Below are 19,381 nucleotides of genomic sequence, written 5' to 3'. Positions count from 1 at the left end.
TTCTCCCAGGGTCGCCCAAATCGGCAAAATCGAAAGCCAATTTTGGGCGTCCTCAACTGCTTTCTGTCATGGGGACAACCAAAGTTCACAGGGGCGTGTCAAACATAGCAAAGGCGGGACTGGGGCGTGCTTAACACATGGGCGTCCTCGGCCGATAAAGGAAAAAAAGGGAGTCCCTGACGAACACTTGGTCGACTTGGTCCTTTTTTTTTTTTTTTACGACCAAGCCACAAAAATGTGCCCTAAATGACCAGATGACCACCGGAAGGAATCGAGGATGACCTCCCCCCTACTCCCCCAGTGGTCACTAACTCCCTCCTACCCTAAAAAAAATTTTAAATATTTTTTCCAGCCTCTATGCCAGCCTCAAATATTATACCCAGCTCCATGACAGCAGTATGCAGGTCCCTGGAGCAGTTTTAGTGGGTACTGCAGTGCACTTCAGGCAGGCGGACCCAGGCCCATCCCCCCCCCCCCCCCCCCCCTGTTAAACTTGTGGTAAATGTGAGCCCTCCAAAAACCCACATGTATCCACATGTAGGTGCCCCCCTTCACCCATAAGGACTATGGTAGTGGTGTACAGTTGTGGGGAGTGGATTTTGGTGTGCTCAGCACACAAGGTAAGGGAGCTATACACCTGGGAGCTTTTTCTGAAGTCCACTTCAGTGCCCCCTAGGGTGCCCGGTTGGTGTCCTGGCATGTCAGGGGGACTAGTGCACTATGAATGCTGGCTCCTCCCACGACCAAATGGCTTGGATTTGGTCGTTTCTGAGATGGGCAGCGCTGCGTATGCTTTGTAGCGCTATAGAAATGCTAAGTAGTAGTATGGGCGTCCTCGGTTTCCATTATCACCGAAAATTGGGGACGACCATCTCTAGGGACGACGTAAATGTTGAGATTTGGGCGTCCACGACCATATTATTGAAACGAAAGATGGACGCCCATATTGTTTTGATAATACAGGTTTCCCCGCCCCTGCGTGGGGACGTTCTGCGAGGACGCCCTCAGGAAAACTTGGATGCCCTGTTCGATTATGCCCCTCCACGTATGTTAATGGTTCTGCTGGTCGTGCTACATCTGACAATGGACTTCCTGTTTCTAAGGGATGGAACTGGCAGAGGATCCCCCACCTGTATGTTCCTTTTTTTCTTTTTTGACAGGCTTGTTTGACAGGATGCTATGGAAGCTGCTGGACCAGGGGAGGGAAAAGGGAAGGAAGATTCTTTTCCAGAGTGCTGGGCTGGAGGGAGAAGGGGGCAAGCCACTAAAGTTTGCCCAGAGTTCTATAGGTAGTTAAAGTGGCCCTGCATAATGACATATGATCCAACCACATAATATGTTCTACCCCTTTACTGCCAGTAACCTCTAGACATATCAGGTTTATTTTTGTGTAAGTATGATGGTATTGTGAATAAAAGATGTAATCCTTTCAGTTAGGGTGTACAAATCTGTGCATTTCACTCCTCAAGTTATCTATTATAGGATGAATTATAAGTTTGAAATCACCCCCACAATCAGAGTCCCAGCCTTAAAATTCAACAGCTTCCCTAAACAAGGTCTGAAAAGACCCCTTGCACATTTTGGTACATACATACTGACTGTTCTGAACTTCTGATCATTGATAGGTTCAGAAAGATAAATCACTCTTCTCCTTTCTAGCATGTTTAATGGGATTCCATCCTCAGTGTTTTGACAAATAAAATTCACACCCTTCCTTTCTTGTGAGCCCCATTTGATGCCCTCTCATGACGTTTAAGTAGGTTCATCTCTTGTATCAAACATACATCCACTTGTAACTAATTCAACTCTCTAAATTATAGCCCTTTCCTTCATGGCACATTCGGTTCTCACACGTTCATAGTCACAATCCCTAACCCAATTTTATTGATACTTTTATATAATCCCTCTCCTTCCTGGCCCTTTCTACAACCCTTCTTACCTTGTTTAGCTATTTCTCCCTCTCTGTGTGGAGGAGTAGCCTAGTCGTTAGTGCAGTGGACTTTGATCCTGGGGAACTGAGTTTGATTCCCACTGCAGCTCCTTGTAACTCTGGGCAAGTCACTTAACCCTCCATTGCCCCTGGTACAAAATTAGTATCAATATATGTAAACCGCTTTGAATATAGTTGCAAAAACCTCAGAAAGGCGGTATATCAAGTCCAATTTCCCCTTTCCCTCTGTCTCCTCCCATTCCCCATGAGCCTCCCATACATCTTCTAACTGGATCATCGCCAACATTCTGCTGTTCATTCTTTAAAGAGTGACCCAAACCAGGACTCATACTCATCATTCCCCTACCCCTAGGTTTACCATCCCATCTCTCCACACTTGTATCATTCATTATTGCTTTTGGAAAAACTTTAATAAGTCAAGGCAAATGTGCAGTTCTTATTCAGTTTGACCTCTCGTGCTTTTAACCTAGTAGATTGCGGGATTTTGTTATCTATTCTGAGTGGTTTTGGTATTCATGGTGCTGTACTACAGTGGTTTCATGGCTTTCTTGCAATAGCTCTTATCAAATTAAAGTTAGAGCTACAATGTCATAGTCCTGGAGGGCATCTTGTGGAGTGTCTCGTAGATTTAAACCGAACAGGGACAAAGCCAAGTTTCTGTGGCTCGGTCATATAGACCATCCACTGAAACTTCAGCATTTCACTGGTAGTGTGGATCTATTTTCTTTCGAGAAAACTTCTAACCTTCTTGGGTAGAGGTTAATAGTGCTCTTACTATGAAACCCCATATAAACACATTGATCAAGAAATCTTATCTACTTTAAAAAATGTTGCACTATCAAAAAGTATTTAGACAAATCAGCATTTAGGCTTATAGTACAAGCTTTTATCCTGTCTAGAATGGATTATTGTAATGTTGTCCTCTCTGGGTGTACAAAAGCTTCTGTAAAACGTTTACAAGTAGTCCAAAAACACTGCAATCCAATTGATCTGTTCATTAGGCAGATTTGATTCTGTGACTCCCTTCATGCTGGAATTGCACTGGCTCCCAGCTGAACTAGGGTCCAATTTAAACTAGGGGTTATGGTTTTTAAAATTTTATATGGCGAAGCCCCACATTATATGATTGATTTGGTCAGCCTGTTAGACCATAAATGTAGTCGTCTTCATGACCAATTATTATGATGTTATCCTACTGTGAAAAAGGTTAAGTCTGAAAAATGTTTGACCCCCCCTTCCGTTCCTTATCAGGCCATCTCTCTATGGAACTCATTACAGTTTGGAATTAGATCAGAACTTTTCTAGATTTCAAAAGGACACTTAAAACTTTCCTTTTTGTAAATGTGTTGTACTCTATGGGAAAATTAGTTTTTAGAGATCATTTTGCTGACGACTGAGGCATATTTCAAAGCATTTAGCCTTCCAAAGTTCCATAGAAACCTATGGAACTTTGGAAGGCTAAGTGCTTTGAAAATATGCATCTATATAACACAAATGGTTCAATTATCAATGTTTATGGAGTCCACAGTGAACTGTATTGTTATCTATGGGCTATAAACTCTGTATTATATAATGTAATGTAATTAATGCCCAAATACAACAGCCCTCACCCCCTCCACCTCACACACTCAACCCCCTCTCCCCAAATTCATTCATCTTCCTGGTTCACTATTCTCTCCCCTCTCACCCAGTATACAGAAAATCCCATATATTTCATGATTTTGTTGTCCAGCAGTCTCTAGTTCCATAATTACTGATCTACATGGTATTGTATGAAAGCAACAATTCCTTTCTCTGTAGTTTCTGTGTAATGATGGTAACAGAAACAGGTTTCTAGTGTCTAGTTTCTTGCTTCTCTTCAGGCCTCCTTACCCAGCCTCCTCTGGCATCATCATTTCCCTGTTCATTTTTTTTTTTAATGGTAACCAACAGGCTGAATGGAAACAATCATATTATGTATTTTCTTTTTTTAGCAAAGAATTTCCCCAAAGACCCCCCCCCCCCCTGTTTTGTAAATCCACAACTCCAGCTTCCACCCTTCACAATCAAAAAAAGTCTATTATACAAAGCGAAGCCACATGACACCATTGTATATGCTTTGCCTAAAAGACAAGAGAGAAACATCTTAAAATCCTGACTGAATCCCTAAAACAAAAAGGATACAACCCCAAAGTCTCCAAGAAAATTGCCTCTTCTCTTAAAACACACAGGGAAAACCTATTGCAGTTCAAAGAAAAGAAAACCACAGAGAAAGTCCCCCTTGTACTGACGTACAATCCAGACCTGGAAAAACTGAGAAAAAATTATAAAAGATTTACAACCACTACCCCAGAAAGATGGATCATTGAAAGAGATATTCTCAGCTCCACCAATGCTGACCTTTCTATAACCACCTAATGTGAAGTGAAAATTAGTGAAACGCCAACTCCCAACAGATGCTCAAAATGAAGAGAAAGTTACACATCACTACAATATACCAAGCTGCAAACTGCCATCACTCATCACAGGGACTCCACAGTTATTCACATGGGGAAAATGTTCAGCATAAGAGGATCCTACTCATACTGTTCTTCACATGTAGTATATATCATTCAGTGCAAAACTGAAGAAGGATGCTGTGTTGGAGAGAGAGGCCAGATGCTTAAGACAAAAATCAGCTTAAACAGGTACCACATTATATACCACAAAGATAACAAGGGTGACACTTCTGTGGGAGAGCACATTGCAAGATAAGAGCACTGCATCAGGGACTTTATGGTGAGAATGGAAATTTTAAAACAATCCAGGAACATAAGACCTTTGAAGTTAAAATGATGAAATACTTTGACACCCACCAGATAGGACTTTTAGCTCAAAGATCTGGGTTTCCTATCACATTATAATCCATATGCTTTGTCACCCTCTGATCACCCATCTCTCTCTTCCTGTTTCTCACCCCCACCCCAACCTTCCCTATGTGGCTGTCCTTGGAATGTTTTATGTTTCACTTATATATTCTTATATTTGTCATCTTTTACACATTGCCTTCAAAAGCTAGTCAAAAAATGTATTGTTAATCCAATAAAAAAGGTATTTTATCTTTTGGTTTTGTTTTATTTTATTTTTGTTTATTATCTTTAGAAGTAGAACCATAAAAGTACTTTGTATTACAAAAATGCTAATCTCATTGACTGAAAAAGTAAGCATGGATTTCTCTTATAAACCTTTCTCCCTCTCTACAGCTTCCAAAGGGAAATTGCCTATCAAATGGATGGCTCCAGAGTCTATAAACTTTAGACGTTTTACCTCAGCTAGTGATGTATGGATGTTTGGTAAGTATCACTGTATTGAAAAAAAATCAGCTATTTGTTTTGTTAGAACCACAATACTGGCCTCTAGAAATCTGCTCGTTCGTTGAGAGTTGAGTAATGCTTGATGATATTGCTGTAATTTCGCTGAAAGGAATGAAGAAAAGGATCTGTAAAACTCCATCGGGAGGCCATTAGGGCCCGGAGCTTTTTGCTGGTGGAAGAGATATAAGCTGATATGATTTCACTTAAAGGATGGGCTTGTTTAAAAGTAGCGTCTGTTGATCTGAGAGATGAGGTAACTGTAATCCAGATAGAAATGAGACTATAACAGCGTCAGTAGCAGAACTTTCTGATGAATATAAGTCAATGTAAAGGTGTTTAAAGTCAGCTAAGATTTGAGAAGAAGCTGTACAAGATAGCCCAGAGAGTGATCTGATGCAAGTAATACGTTGTTTCACACCTCTGCCCTTGAGATGAGATAGGCCAATAGCTTTCCAGCTTTATTGGCTTCCGAATGATATACTATGCTCTGTTTGAAATTAATTGTTGAGGTAAAATAGTTGTATTGCATTTTGAGTAAGCAAAGTTTCTGTATTATAGTTTAGAAGGACCAGAATAAAGGGCAGACTCAAGTTGACAAATTTCTTGTTCCAGTTGAGTATTAGTAATATTGTTAGTCTTTCAAAGGTGAGCTGAGTAGCTAATTGTCTCACCACATAACCAGGCTTTGTAGGATTCCCATATGCTGCCAGATTCTATATATCACACCTTAATTTCCGTGCAGAAATCGAAGCGTATTCTATAACAATGCGTGTAACTTAATTGGTTAACTAGCAAATCAGCAGTGTCTGGATGTTAACAAGCAATTAACAGCACTAATTGGCATTAAGATTTACGTGCAGAACTCGCTAAGTGTATTCTGTAATGTGGTGTGCCTAAATACTATGTCACATAGTTCAAGAGGGAACGGAGTGTGGGCATTTCTAAATTCTATGTGCATTGCTATAGAATACATCTGCTTTATGCCTAATTTAGATGTCGGGATTTACGCCAAGTAAAACGTGGCATAAATGGCCGTGACTAAATTTGGTCACATGGAGAAGTGCTCGGCATAATTCTATATACCATGTGGAAATTTAAGCCAATTCTATAAATTTAGGCATACTTTAAAGAGTACGCCTAGGCGTATTTTTTTTCCGCTTGAAATTTTCAGGTGCCATATATAGAATCTAGCCCATAGTGACAAATGATATACCCAGACCACAGTTGATAGCAAAACATTCCGCAGATTTCTGGGAGATACATTGCAACAAAAGAGTCATCTGCTAGTAGAGTAATATTGAGTCTCCAAGAGGAGGTTTTCGAAGACTCAGGGGACCAAGAGAAATCACAAGTAACAGCAGCATGGTCAGAAATTGATAGTTCTTGAATTTTTCCAGATTCAAGCATAGGGAGCAAGTCTTTAGAACATAGCAGGTAGTCCAATCTGGAGTACAAATACTCCCACGCGGTAGGATGTAGTAACCTTCATAAGTCAGACCAACCATTAAGATGTTTGAGAGTGCAAAGATGCCCCTTTCTTTCCGAGCACTCTACCAAAACCCTCATCCACACCCTTGTCACCTCTTGTTTAGACTACTGCAATCTGCTTCTTGCTGGCCTCCCACTTAGTCACCTCTCCCCCCTCTAGTCGGTTCAAAACTCTGCTGCCCGTCTCATCTTCCGCCAGGGTCGCTTTACTCATACTACCCCTCTCTTTAAGATCCTTCACTGGCTCCCTATCCGTTTTCGCATCCTGTTCAAACTTCTTCTACTAACCTATAAATGTACTCACTCTGCTGCTCCCCAGTATCTCTCCACACTCGTCCTTCCCTACACCCCTTCCCGTGCACTCCGCTCCATGGATAAATCCTTCTTATCTGTTCCCTTCTCCACTACTGCCAACTCCAGACTTTCGTGCCTTCTGTCTCACTGCACCCTACGCCTGGAATAAACTTCCTGAGCCCCTACGTTTTGCCCCATCCTTGGCCACCTTTAAATCTAGACTGAAAGCCCACCTCTTTAACATTGCTTTTGACTCGTAACCACTTGTAACCACTCGCCTCCACCTACCCTCCTCTCTTCCTTCCCATTCACATTAATTGATTTGATTTGCTTACTTTATTTATTTTTTTGTCTATTAGATTGTAAGCTCTTTGAGCAGGGACTATCTTTCTTCTATGTTTGTGCAGCGCTGCATACGCCTTGTAGCGCTATAGAAATGCTAAATAGTAGTAGTAGTAGTAGTAATGTGTCCACACAAGAGTCCAAAGGGAAATTAAAATCATCACCTAATATGGTAGTACTTGATAAAGAGGGGAGGAGCCAGAACTGTTAGTAATGTGGAAGAAAGTGGGGCCATCAGTGTTTGCTACATTAAACGTTACGTTGACTACTGTCAGAGGCTTGCCAGCCTTCTAAACGTAACCAGTGACCACCAGGATCAAATGTATGAGAAAAAAATATAAAAAGGAAAAGATCTGCGTGTAAGGGTAATAACGCCATTTTTTTCAGCCCTGTGCAGGGGCAGTTTAACATTGATCAAACCGTTTACCAGACAGTTTGGATGCTTCTTTCATATCCAGGTGAGATTCTTGGAGTAGACATATATCCGTTCCTAATTTTTTGAAGGTAAAGGATTTTTTTTTTTACATTTAATAGATGGGAAAACCCTTTAATGTTAAGAGTAGTGATCTGTAATTTTTTCTTATTGAAACTGCTTTAAGGTGAAGAAGCAGGACATCCATATCCTCATCTTTTATGCACAACAGAGACATTTTGCTGGTAAGGAGAAAAATCCTTATGTATAAAACAAATTGTAGACTAAATCAGGCCAAAACGGCAAAAACAAAAAAAAAAACATCTGAACAAAATAATAAATGTCTCAATGAACGGGGTTTCTTATATCCAGAATGGAGGAGCACCAGTGGCGTAGCGGGGTCGGCTGGCACCCGGGGCGGATTGCCGCTGCACACCCCCCCCCCCCCCGGGTGCAGACCAACACAGCACCCCCCCACCCCAGCACCACCCCATTGACACAGGCCCCACCTGCCTACGAGCTCCGTCCATCTGCAGACTAAGGTGGCACCCCCCCCCCCCTGGCATGGACCCCCTGGCATAGCGCCACCCCCCCCCCCCCCCGACACGGTCCCCACCTGCCTATGAGCTCCATCCATCTGCAGCGCTGCTGTAAAGAAGAAATGGCTTCATCGGCCCTTCCCTCACTCACTGTGTCCCGCCCTTGAGGAAATAGGAAGTTACGTCAGAGGGCGGGACACAGTGAGTAGGGGAAGGGCCGACGAAGTGATTTCTTCTTTACAGCAGCGCTGCAGATGGATGGAGCTCGTAGGCAGGTGGGGACTGTGTCGGGGGGGGGGGGTAACGCTATGCCGGGGGGGGGTCCACGCCGGTGGGGAGGGTGCCATCTTCGTCTGCAGATGGACGGAGCTCGTAGGCAGGTGGGGACTGTGTCAGGGGGGAGGCGCTGCACCGGGGGGGTGGATGGATGCACCCCCCCCCCCCCCACCCGTTGACACCCGGGGCGGACCGCCCCCACCTTGCTACGCCACTGAGGAGCACATAGTCCTATGCTGGTGTATGAACAGATGAAGATAAAAAGCTAGCAGCCATCAAGTGATTAACCAATTTCATACAACAAACTATTATGGTTGGGGGGGAAGAGCACATTTAATATATCATGTTGTTTGAGCAGAGTGTGCCTCAAAAATCTCAGTTGCTCATTAGGGTCTGAGTAGTGCTTAGTGGGGGTCTGGAATGTTACCCACATTATGGCTGAATAAAGGAGGCCATACTGGGCACCCAGAGCTTTCAACTTGGGACATCTCCAAGAACAATTTTCTCTTTTTAGCAGTGGGTTTAGAAAAGTCCGGAGCCAGTAGCATTTTAGAGCCATTGTGTATCAGCAATTTTTTGGAACAAGCTGCTTCCAATAACATAACTTGATTGTGTCTTAAAAATGTAATAATAATCTGTTGAGGAAAATTATTTCCTGGTGAAGACTGCATGAGGGTGCAATGAGCACGCTTAGTATCCAGAGTAACTTCCGGTTTTATATTTAACAAGTTAAACAAAAAGATTGTAGACATGCTGAAATAGCTTTACCTTGGGGGTACCCAAGAGGTTTAGGTTGGTTGTTTGCATCTGATTGAATAAGTCTTCATTTTCGTATTGAAGCAAATCTATCTTATTTAATGCGTGCTCTGTAGCAAGATGTTGTTCATCATGTGCAGAGATGCGTTTTTCAGTAAGCTTCAGCCTTGCGTTAAATTGACATGACTTTAAGATCAGATTTAATCTCCGATGTTGTGTTGAAGTTCTGCTGCATTAGTTTATGCAGCAATTTTGTCTTTGATTTTGACATCTGATTTATCTGGAGGTAGCAGCAACATCAGGGCCTTCTCTGGAGTGCTTGGTTCATTCTTAGAATTCTTCGAAGCAGAATGAATGAACCATCATTTTTATTAGATTTGTAACCCATGATCTTACAAATGCAGAATATGCTATAATAGCATTCAAAAATAAGACGGTAAGACTGCTAAACAGTGAAGAATTTTAAAACCCGACAGGGAGAGAGCACAAGCTACAAGTCAACACTGTAAGAAGTCATGTAATTCCCCTGAAGGATTTGTTCTTAAGTTTGTTTGTTTTTTCTTGTTGAATCGCTCACATCAGTAGAGGTGTACGATTGTAACTTTGAGGTGAGCACTTGAACCTGCACCGTACACAAGTAACTGCCATTTATATTTGTCCCTTTCTTTTCTTTTTTTTTTTTTTTTCTTCTAACCCAGTGGATTGATAGACATTTTCTTTAGATTTCATAAAACTATCTGGGGAGAAAAATAACTCTGCAAAAAATTAACAGGACTGGGCCAAATTTTGTATGTGGGAAAAACAGGAGAAATTACACAATACAAAAAAAAAATAAAAGGTAGAAAAGGCAGATCAGGTTTGAAATGGCCACTATTGGATCATGGGCTCAGAAAAATAGTCCCCAGCTAAATTGGCAAATGCATTTTTATTACATAGGGGATTCCAACAGCTGCAGCATACAAACATTTGAAACACAGTGGTTATGGAGTTACTCCCTTCAAACTGAACCACCCTCCTTACTCCTCTCCTGTTCCAACCACAAATGTATGGAGACAAAACAAATGAAATACATATAATGAACATCTCTCTCCCCCACCCAAACACAGAAATGCACACAAAGAGGGGTTGAATGTTTTTCCATGAGCCGGTTTACATGCGCCGTGTTTGATTTGAACTAGTTCATGTCAGGCTGTGAATTTTTAGTCTAAAAAAAATTCCACAAGTAACAAATTTCATATAATTTCTGTTCCCACTTCTGTATTTTATAGGATATTTGGTAACTTTTGAACTAAGTATAAATGAGAAGAGAAAAAGATAAGTATTCATTTTATTTTAATCATTAGGGGGAAGTGCATTCATAGAGTAGACTAAAATGATCTCATCAATTAGTTAATGAAAGTATTCCTATTTAAAAGTTATCATTTCTTTGATATAAAATGATTGTGTGCATGCTTTCAAGAAGAGCATGTATGTAATGAAATGTGGAAGCACAATTGTCACATTACTAGAAATGAGAGATTTCAAATTTGCTGTCTCAGTGCATAAAAGACATGATGAAAATTCTCAGAACGTGTAAAACAAAGCCACTAAAATAAAGGTGTAAGATACATACGTTCATTAGGTGAGAGACCATGTGATGCCTTGACAGAGTCAGATGTGGATTAGAACGGCTCCAGGTCCCCGCACCCCACTCTAGCAAAAAAATGACGGTGCATATTTTTCAGAGCCTTCTCATCACCGAGTAAGTTGATAGTTTTATGGACAAATATCTGCTTTTCTGCGATAAAAATATGCCCAGAAAAAGCTTGAAAAAAGAAGTTGAGAAGCCACGTGGTGGAGACTCTAAGATTGCGGAACCGGGGCTGACGGAAGTTGTAGCCTTTTGAGATCATTAGCTGATACAACTAACAGCTGCAGTGGAAAAAGCCATCGGACCCAGACTACAAACACTTAGAGGTCAAATGACCAAAATGGGAAACTATGTTGGTTGATCGCACAACTTGGACCAGTGTATTAGAACAGAGAGTGTCGAATGTAGAAGACATGGAATCTCAACATGGCCCAGTGATCACTGTTATACAGAAATAATTACAACTCCATGAAAGTAAGTTGGAAGACTTGGACAACAGATCCTGGAGGGGCAACCTTCGGATCAGAGGATTGCCAGAACATCTTCCTGATCTTGTCCTTGTCTTGCCCTTTTCTAGACCCAGTTTTAATCTACTTCCGTGTTTTGTCCTGTCTGGGTTCCAGTTCTGGCCCTTTGCCTTCTTTTCCTTGCCTCGTCTGGACATAGTAACATAGTAGATGACGGCAGAAAAAGACCTGCACGGTCCATCCAGTCTGCCCAACAAGACAACTCATGTGTGCTACTTTTTGTGTATACCCTACTTTGATTTGTACCTATGCTCCTCAGGGCACAGACCGTATAAGTCTGCCCAGCACTATCCCCACCTCCCAAACACCAGCCCCGCCTCCCAACCACCGGCTCTGGCACAGACCGTATAAGTCTGCCCAGCACTATCCCCGCCTCCCACCACCGGCTCTGGCACAGACCGTATAAGTCTGCCCAGCACTATCCCTGCCTCCCAGCCTCTAGTCCCGCCTCCCACCACTGGCTCTGGCACAGACCGTATAAGTCTGCCCCGCACTATCCCCGCCTCCCACTACCGGCTCTGCTATCCAATCTCGGTTAAGCTCCTGAGGATCCATTCCTTCTGAACAGGATTCCTTTATGTTTATCCCACGCATGTTTGAATTCCGTTACCGTTTTCATCTCCACCACCACCCGCGGGAGGGCATTCCAAGCATCCACCACTCTCTCCGTGAAGAAATACTTCCTGACATTTTTCTTGAGTCTGCCCCCCTTCAATCTCATTTCATGCCCTCTCGTTCTACCACCTTCGTATCTCCGGAAAAGGTTCGTTTGCGGATTAATACCTTTCAAATATTTGAACGTCTGTATCATATTTATTTATTTATTTTATTTATTTATTGCATTGGTATCCCACATTTTCCCACCTATTTGCGGGCTCAGTGTGGCTTACAATACATTGTGCTGATGGAAATACAATTTGTTACAACTCAATTATGGTTACATGTGAGGAGTTAGGTTAGAATAAAGTCTACGTATCGCTAAGGGGAATAAAACAATGGAGTAGAATGATAGAACAATGGAAGAACAACCAACATTGATAGGATTACATAACAATAGCAAGAGAACGTTCGGGTATAACATTATTACCTGTAGATTAAGGTTTAAGTGTGTTAAAATTACGGGGGATGAGAGTACAGATGAGAATGTGTTGATGCATTACTAACAGCGTGTTTCTCCTTTCCTCCAGGGTATACATGTTCAGGTCAGCAAGTCTCTCCTCATACGTCTTGTTACGCAAATCCCATACCATTCTCGTAGCTTTTCTTTGCACCGCTTCGATTCTTTTTACATCCTTAGCAAGATACGGCCTCCAAAACTGAACACAATACTCCAGATGGGGCCTCACCAACGACTTATACAGGGGCATCAACACTCCCTTTCTTCTGCTGGCCACACCTCTCTCTATACAGCCCAACAACCTTCTAGATACAGCCATCGCCTTGTCACACTGTTTCGTCGCCTTCAAATCCTCAGATACTATCACCCCAAGATCCCTCTCCCCATCAGTACCTATCAGACTCTCGCCACCTAACACATACGTCTCCTGTGGATTTCTATTCCCTAATTGCATCACTTTGCATTTCTTGGCATTGAATTTTAATTGCCAGACCTTAGACCATTGTTCTAGCTTCTTCAGATCCTTTTTCATGTTTTCCACTCCCTCCGGGGTGTCCACTCTGTTACAGATCTTAGTATCATCCGCAAATAGGCAAACTTTACCTTCTTTTTTTTATTTATAATTTTTATTGTGTTATATATACTTATACAGATACATACAACTGCAAACTTTACCTTGTAACCCTTCGGCAAGGTCACTCACAAATATATTGAACAGAATCGGCCCCAGCACCAATCCTTGAGGCACTCCACTACTCACCTTTCCTTCCTCCGAGCTAACTCCATTCACCACCACCCTCTGGCATCTGTCCGTCAACCAGTTCCTAATCCAGTTCACCACTTCGGGTCCTATATTCAGCCCATCCAGGTTATTTAAAAAGCCTCCTGTGGGGAACCGTGTCAAAAGCTTTGCTGAAATCTAAGTAGATTACGTCCATAGCTCGTCCCTGATTCAATTCTCCTGTCACCCAATCAAAAAACTCAATGGGATTCGTTTGGCACGATTTCCCTTTGGTAAAACCATGTTGTCTGGGATCTTGCAACTTATTGGCTTCCAGGAAATTCACTATCCTTTCCTTCAGCATCGCTTCCATTACTTTTCCAATAACTGAAGTGAGGCTTACCGGCCTGTAGTTTCCAGCTACTTCCCTATCACCACTTTTGTGAAGAGGGGACCACCTCCGCCGTTCTCCAATCCCTCGGAACCTCTCCCGTCTCCAAGGATTTATTAAACAAATCTTTAAGAGGACCCACCAGAACCTCTCCGAGCTCCCTTAATATCCTGGGGTGGATCCCGTCTGGTCCCATGGCTTTGTCCACCTTTAGCTTTACAAGTTGTTCATACACACTCTCTTCTGTAAATGATGCTGTATCCACTCCATTTTCATTTGTACTTTTTCCAGTCCATCGTGGTCCTGCTCCAGGATTTTCTTCAGTGAAAACAGAACAAAAGTATCTATTTAGCAAATTTGCTTTTTCTTCATCACTATCTACATAGCGGTTCGCAGTATCTTTTAGTCTCACAATTCCCTTTTTAGTCATTCTCCTTTCACTAATATACCTGAAGAAATTTTTGTCACCCCTCCTTACATTTCTAGCCATTTGTTCTTCCGCTTGTGCTTTCGCCAGACGTATCTCTCTCTTGGCTTCTTTCAGTTTCCTCCGGTATTCCTTCCCGTGTTCCTGTTCTTGAGTTTTTGTGTATTTCTGGAACGCCAACTCTTTAGCCTTTATTTTCTCAGCCACTTGTTTGGAGAACCATATCGGTTTCCTTTTTCTCTTGCTTTTATTTACTTTCCTTACATAAAGGTTTGTGGCCCTATTTATAGCTTCTTTCAGCCTGGACCACTGTCCTTCCACTTCTTGTACTTCCTCCCAGCCCATCAGCTCCTTCCTCAGGTATTCCCCCATATTAGTAAAGTCAGCACGCTTGAAATCCAGGACTTTGAGTTTTGACAGTTGTGACAGCTGGTAAAGGATAAACTTATCATGCACAGAAAATTGGAGCAAGTCAAAAATTACCTCAGACATTTAAATGTACGAATTTTGAATTTTCCTATTGTTTATGGATAAAGCTCAATGATTACATGGAATAATTTTTTTGGGTCAAGCTTTACATCTTTTCCTCCAGTTAATAAGGTCTCTTACTTGCCTCAGAGAAGAGTCAGGTCTGAATCTAATAATCAACAAGTTCTTGATATTTCTGCTATACTGGAATCTTCTACTGAGGAAATGCAGGAAAAAGTTACCTTTTGGCCTCATTTCTGCTCCCAGATCTTTCACAAAATGCCTCACAGTAGTCGCAGCATTGCTATACAGACTTGGAAGTGCATGCGTTTCCCCACTTGGATGATTGGCTGATGAAGAGCATGTCAAGGGAAGGTGCTCAACAATCGATGCTGAGACCTATTCGAATGCTGAAGTTGGTAGGGTTTCTTATCAACTACCCAAAGTCCTTTCTCCTCCCTGTTCAGCAGTTGGAATTCATTGGAGCCCTGCTAGACACGGTTCAGGTTCAAGCATGCCTACCTACTGGTCGCCAGGGAAAAAGCCATGATCAGCATTGCTTCTCAGGTTCAGCAGGTCAGTGCTTGGCAAATGTTGAGTTTGTTAGGCCATGGCCTCTACAGTGCATTTCATACCCATGACATGCCTCCACTTAAGAGGCCCATTGGATCATAGCTTTCCAGTATTGTCAGGCCACAGGGAACCTAGTGAACCTAGTGGATGTCATCTCTGGAGCTCACGGAGTTGCTCTTAAGATGAACATTCTGTCCAATCTGATCATGGGGCTCCAATTTCATATTCTTCATTCACAGATGCTGACAACAGATATGTCCAAGCTGGAATTGGGGGGGGGGGGGGGGGCTTTGCATCAATGAACTTTACACTCGGGGTCATTAGTCTGCCCAGGAGACTCGGTTATACATCAGTCTCCTGGAGCTGAGGCCCATTTGGAAAGCTCTAAAGGCTTTTAGATGTTGGCTCCTGCACCAAATTATCCTCATTCAAACAGACAATCAGGTCAACAAGCAGGGAGGCTTGGGATTGTACCTTTTCTGTCAGGAAGCAGTTGGGATGTGACTGTGGGCCTCCACCAACCATCACATGGTATTTAGGGCCACATACCTGGTGGGGAGGGGAAAGACAGTAGCCTGGTGGACAGATTAAGCAGGGTTATGCAACCACACAAGTGGTCTCTCAACTTGGACATTGTCCGGGAGATTTTCCAAGAATGGAGTACCCCCTCAGTGGATCTCTGTGCCACTCATCTCAACAACAAAGTCCCTCAGTTGTTCTCCAGACTGAGATCACATGGCAGACTAGCATTGGATGCCTTTCTCCTTGATTAGGGGAAAGGCCTTTAGTACATGCATTTTCCCATACCTCTTATGCAGAAGACCACTGAAACTCAAGCAGGATGAGGGTCCATGATACTCATCGCACTTTACTGACTGAAACAGATATGGTTCTCTCAACTTCTGGAGAACAAAGAGTGCCAGAAATGGTATTCAAAGCTGGAGAGTCAGAGAAACTAAATGAAATCTCTATAAACTTGGAAGATGTAATGGCGCAATTTGCCAAAATGAAGAGTAGCAAATCACCTGGACCGGATGGTATTCATCACAGAGCACTGATAGAATTGAAAAATGAACTTGTAGAACTATTGTTAGTCATATGTAATTTATCTTTAAAATCAAGCATGGTGCCGGAAGATTGGAGGGTGGCCAGTGTAACGCTGGTTTTTTTTTTTTAAAAGGTTCCAAAGGTGATCCAGGAAATTATAGACTGATGGGCCCGACTTTGGTGCCAGGCAAAATAGTAGAGAATATTATAAAGAACAAAATTACAGAGCATATTCAAAAACGTGGATTAATGAATCAAAGCCAACAAGGATTTAGTGAAGGGAAATCTTGCCTTACTAATCTACTACATTTCTTTCAAGGGGTAAACAATCATTTATTTATTTGTTACATTTGTACCCCACATTTTCCCACCTTTTGGCAGGCTCAATGTGGCTTACATGGTGCTGGAGAGGTGTTGGTTGACTCTGGAGTAAACAATTACAGTTACAAGGTTAAGTTGTGGTAGGAAAAAGGTTCATGTGGATAAAGGTGAGCCGGCTGATATTGTGCAGTGCCGTAGCGAAGGTGGCTGACACCCGGGGCGGGTCACCGCTCCACGCCCCCCCCCCCCCCCCCCGGAGGGCATTCTTACTTGAATTAGGAAGCGAGGGGCGGGCGAGAGGGCCGATCCGCCCCCGAGTGCACGTCGCTGGGAGCTGCGTCGGCTCCGCTGGTTCCCTGCTCTCTCTGCACCAGAACAGGAAATAACCTGCTCCGGGGCAGAGGGAGCAGAGAACCAGCAGAGCCGACACCCCCCCAGCGGCATGCACCCGGGGCAGACCGCCCCACCGCCTCCCCTTCCTAAGCCTCTGATATTATGTATCTGGATTTTTAAAAGGCAGTTGACAATGTACCTCATGAAAGACTCCAGAGGAAATTGGAGAGTTGTGGGATAGGAGAAGTAGTGTTGTATTGTAGATTAAAAACTGGTTAAAAGATAGTAAACAGAGAGTACGGTTAAATGGTTAGTATTCTCAATGGAGAAGGGTGGATAGTGGGGTTCCCCAGGAGTGTGTGCTGGGACCGCTGCTTTTTAACATATTTATATATGATCTAGACATGAGAGTAACAAGTGAGGTAATTAAATTTGCTGACGACACAAAGTTATTCAAAGTTGTTAAATCGCGAGAGGATTGTGAAAAATTACAAGAGGACCTTACAAGACTGGGAGACTGGGCATCCAAATGGAAGATGATGTTTAATGTGAGCAAGTGCAAAGTGATGCATGTAGGAAAGAGGAACCTGAACTATAGTTAGATGATGCAAGGTTCCACATTTGAAGTCATCAACCAGGAAAAGGATCTAAGTGTCATCGTTGATGATACATTGAAACCCTCTGTTCATTGTTCAGCAGCTAAGAAAGCAAATGTTAGGTATTATTAGGAAAGAAATGGAAAACAAAAATGAGGACGTTTTAATGTCTTTGTATCGCTCCATTGTGTGACCACACCTTGAGCACTGTGTGCAATTCTGATCACCAGATCTCAAAAGAGATAAAGTGAAATTTGAAAAGGTACATTAAAGGGCGACAAATGATAAAGAGGATATGGGGACTTCCCTATGAGATAAAGCTAAAGTGTGCTAGGGCTCTTCAGCTTGGAGAAGAGACGGCTGCTGGGAGATATGATAGAGGTCTATAAAATAATTAGTGGAGTGGAACGGGTAAACAATCACTTGTTTAGTCTTTCCAAAAATACTAGGACTAGGGGACATGCAATGAAGCTACAAAGTAGTAAATTTAAAACAAATTGGAGAAAATATTTCTTCACTCAACTTGTAATTAAACTCTGGAATTCGTTGCCAGAGAATGTAGTAAAAGCAATTAGCTTAGTGGGGTTTAAAAAAGATTTGGATAGCATCTTAAAAAAAGAAGTCCATAAGCCATTATTAAGATGGACTTGGGAAAAATCCACTGCTTGTTTCTAGGATAAGCATCAGTATTGTACTGTTTTGGGATCTTGCCAGGTATTTGTAACCTGGAATGGCCACTGTTGGAAACAGGATGCTGGGCTTCATGGACCTTTAGTCTGTCCCAATATGGCAACACTTATGTTCTTAGTTCTCCTGCACCCTAACCTTCAGACCCTATCCCTCTTGGGCTTGGAAGTTGAGCGATTAGGAATTGACTCTCTTCACCTGCATGAAGGTATTTCCTGAGTCCTGCTTGCTTCCAGGAAACATTCCACTAAGAGGTCATATAATTTTAAATAGAAGAGGTGTGTTGTCTGGCATGAGGGCCTAGATCCTTTTTTTTACTCTACACAAAAACTACTTGAATACTTTCTACACCTTTCTGAGTTTGTATTGAGAACCAATTCTTTAAGGGTTCAACTCAATGGAATTGGTGTTTACTATCACCATGTGGAAAGTAAGACCATCTCTTTACAGCCTCTAGTTGTCCATTTCATTAGACTAGTGCTTTTGAAAAAGCCCTCTGTCAAACTTCCAGCAGTGTCATGGGACCTCAGCATCATTCTCATACACCTTGATTCTTGCCATCTGAAGTACCTGACCTGCAGCGCCGGCCTAAGGCAAGATGCCGCTCCCCACCCCATGCCGAGATGCCTCCCCCTCCTGGGTCGAGATGCTTCCCCCCATCCTACCTTCAGCCTGTTCACGGCGTTTATCTATTCTATCACATTCCAAACCCAGCAGCGGCTGCGATTCCCATATGCTGCCCTGCCGCCGACAGCTGCCTTTTCCCTTTACTGCGGCTGCCTGAGCCTCTGACAAAACAGGAAGTTACATCAGAGAGGTGGCCACAGTAAAGGGAAGAGGCAGATAGGTGGGTGCCAGCGACAGGGCAGAGTATGGGCATCGCTGCCACTCCCGGGTGTGGAATGGATGAGACAGGTGAACGCCACAAACGGGGTGGAGGAAGGAAGGTGGAGATGCTGCTGTCCGAAGACTGGGGAGATGCCACTCCTTGAAGAGTTCTGCCTGAGACACCTTCCCTTCCCCCACCTCAGGTGGCCTAATGGTGTGGCCATCTCTGCTGACCTGAAAAATCTTGTTTTTGGTGGCAGTCACTTCAGCATTCAAAATCAGTAATCTTCAGGCCCTAGTAGCTGATCCATCTTGCACAAAGATT

The 19,381-nt window shown here is 42.9% G+C and overlaps 1 protein-coding gene across 1 annotated transcript in view; it reads left to right on the top strand.

Moving 5' to 3' along the window:
• Positions 1–19,381, top strand: part of PTK2 (protein tyrosine kinase 2) — a 714,868-nt gene that overhangs the window by 426,461 nt on the left and 269,026 nt on the right. The window contains 1 exon segment of the mRNA XM_030219604.1: positions 5,173–5,262. Coding sequence (XP_030075464.1) covers positions 5,173–5,262 — 90 coding nt within the window.

Source organism: Microcaecilia unicolor, chromosome 1, assembly GCF_901765095.1.
Source record: "Microcaecilia unicolor chromosome 1, aMicUni1.1, whole genome shotgun sequence".
Taxonomy (NCBI): domain Eukaryota; kingdom Metazoa; phylum Chordata; class Amphibia; order Gymnophiona; family Siphonopidae; genus Microcaecilia; species Microcaecilia unicolor.
The sequence above is the reverse complement of the archived record's forward strand: the minus strand, read 5'-3'. Positions and strand labels throughout refer to the sequence as shown.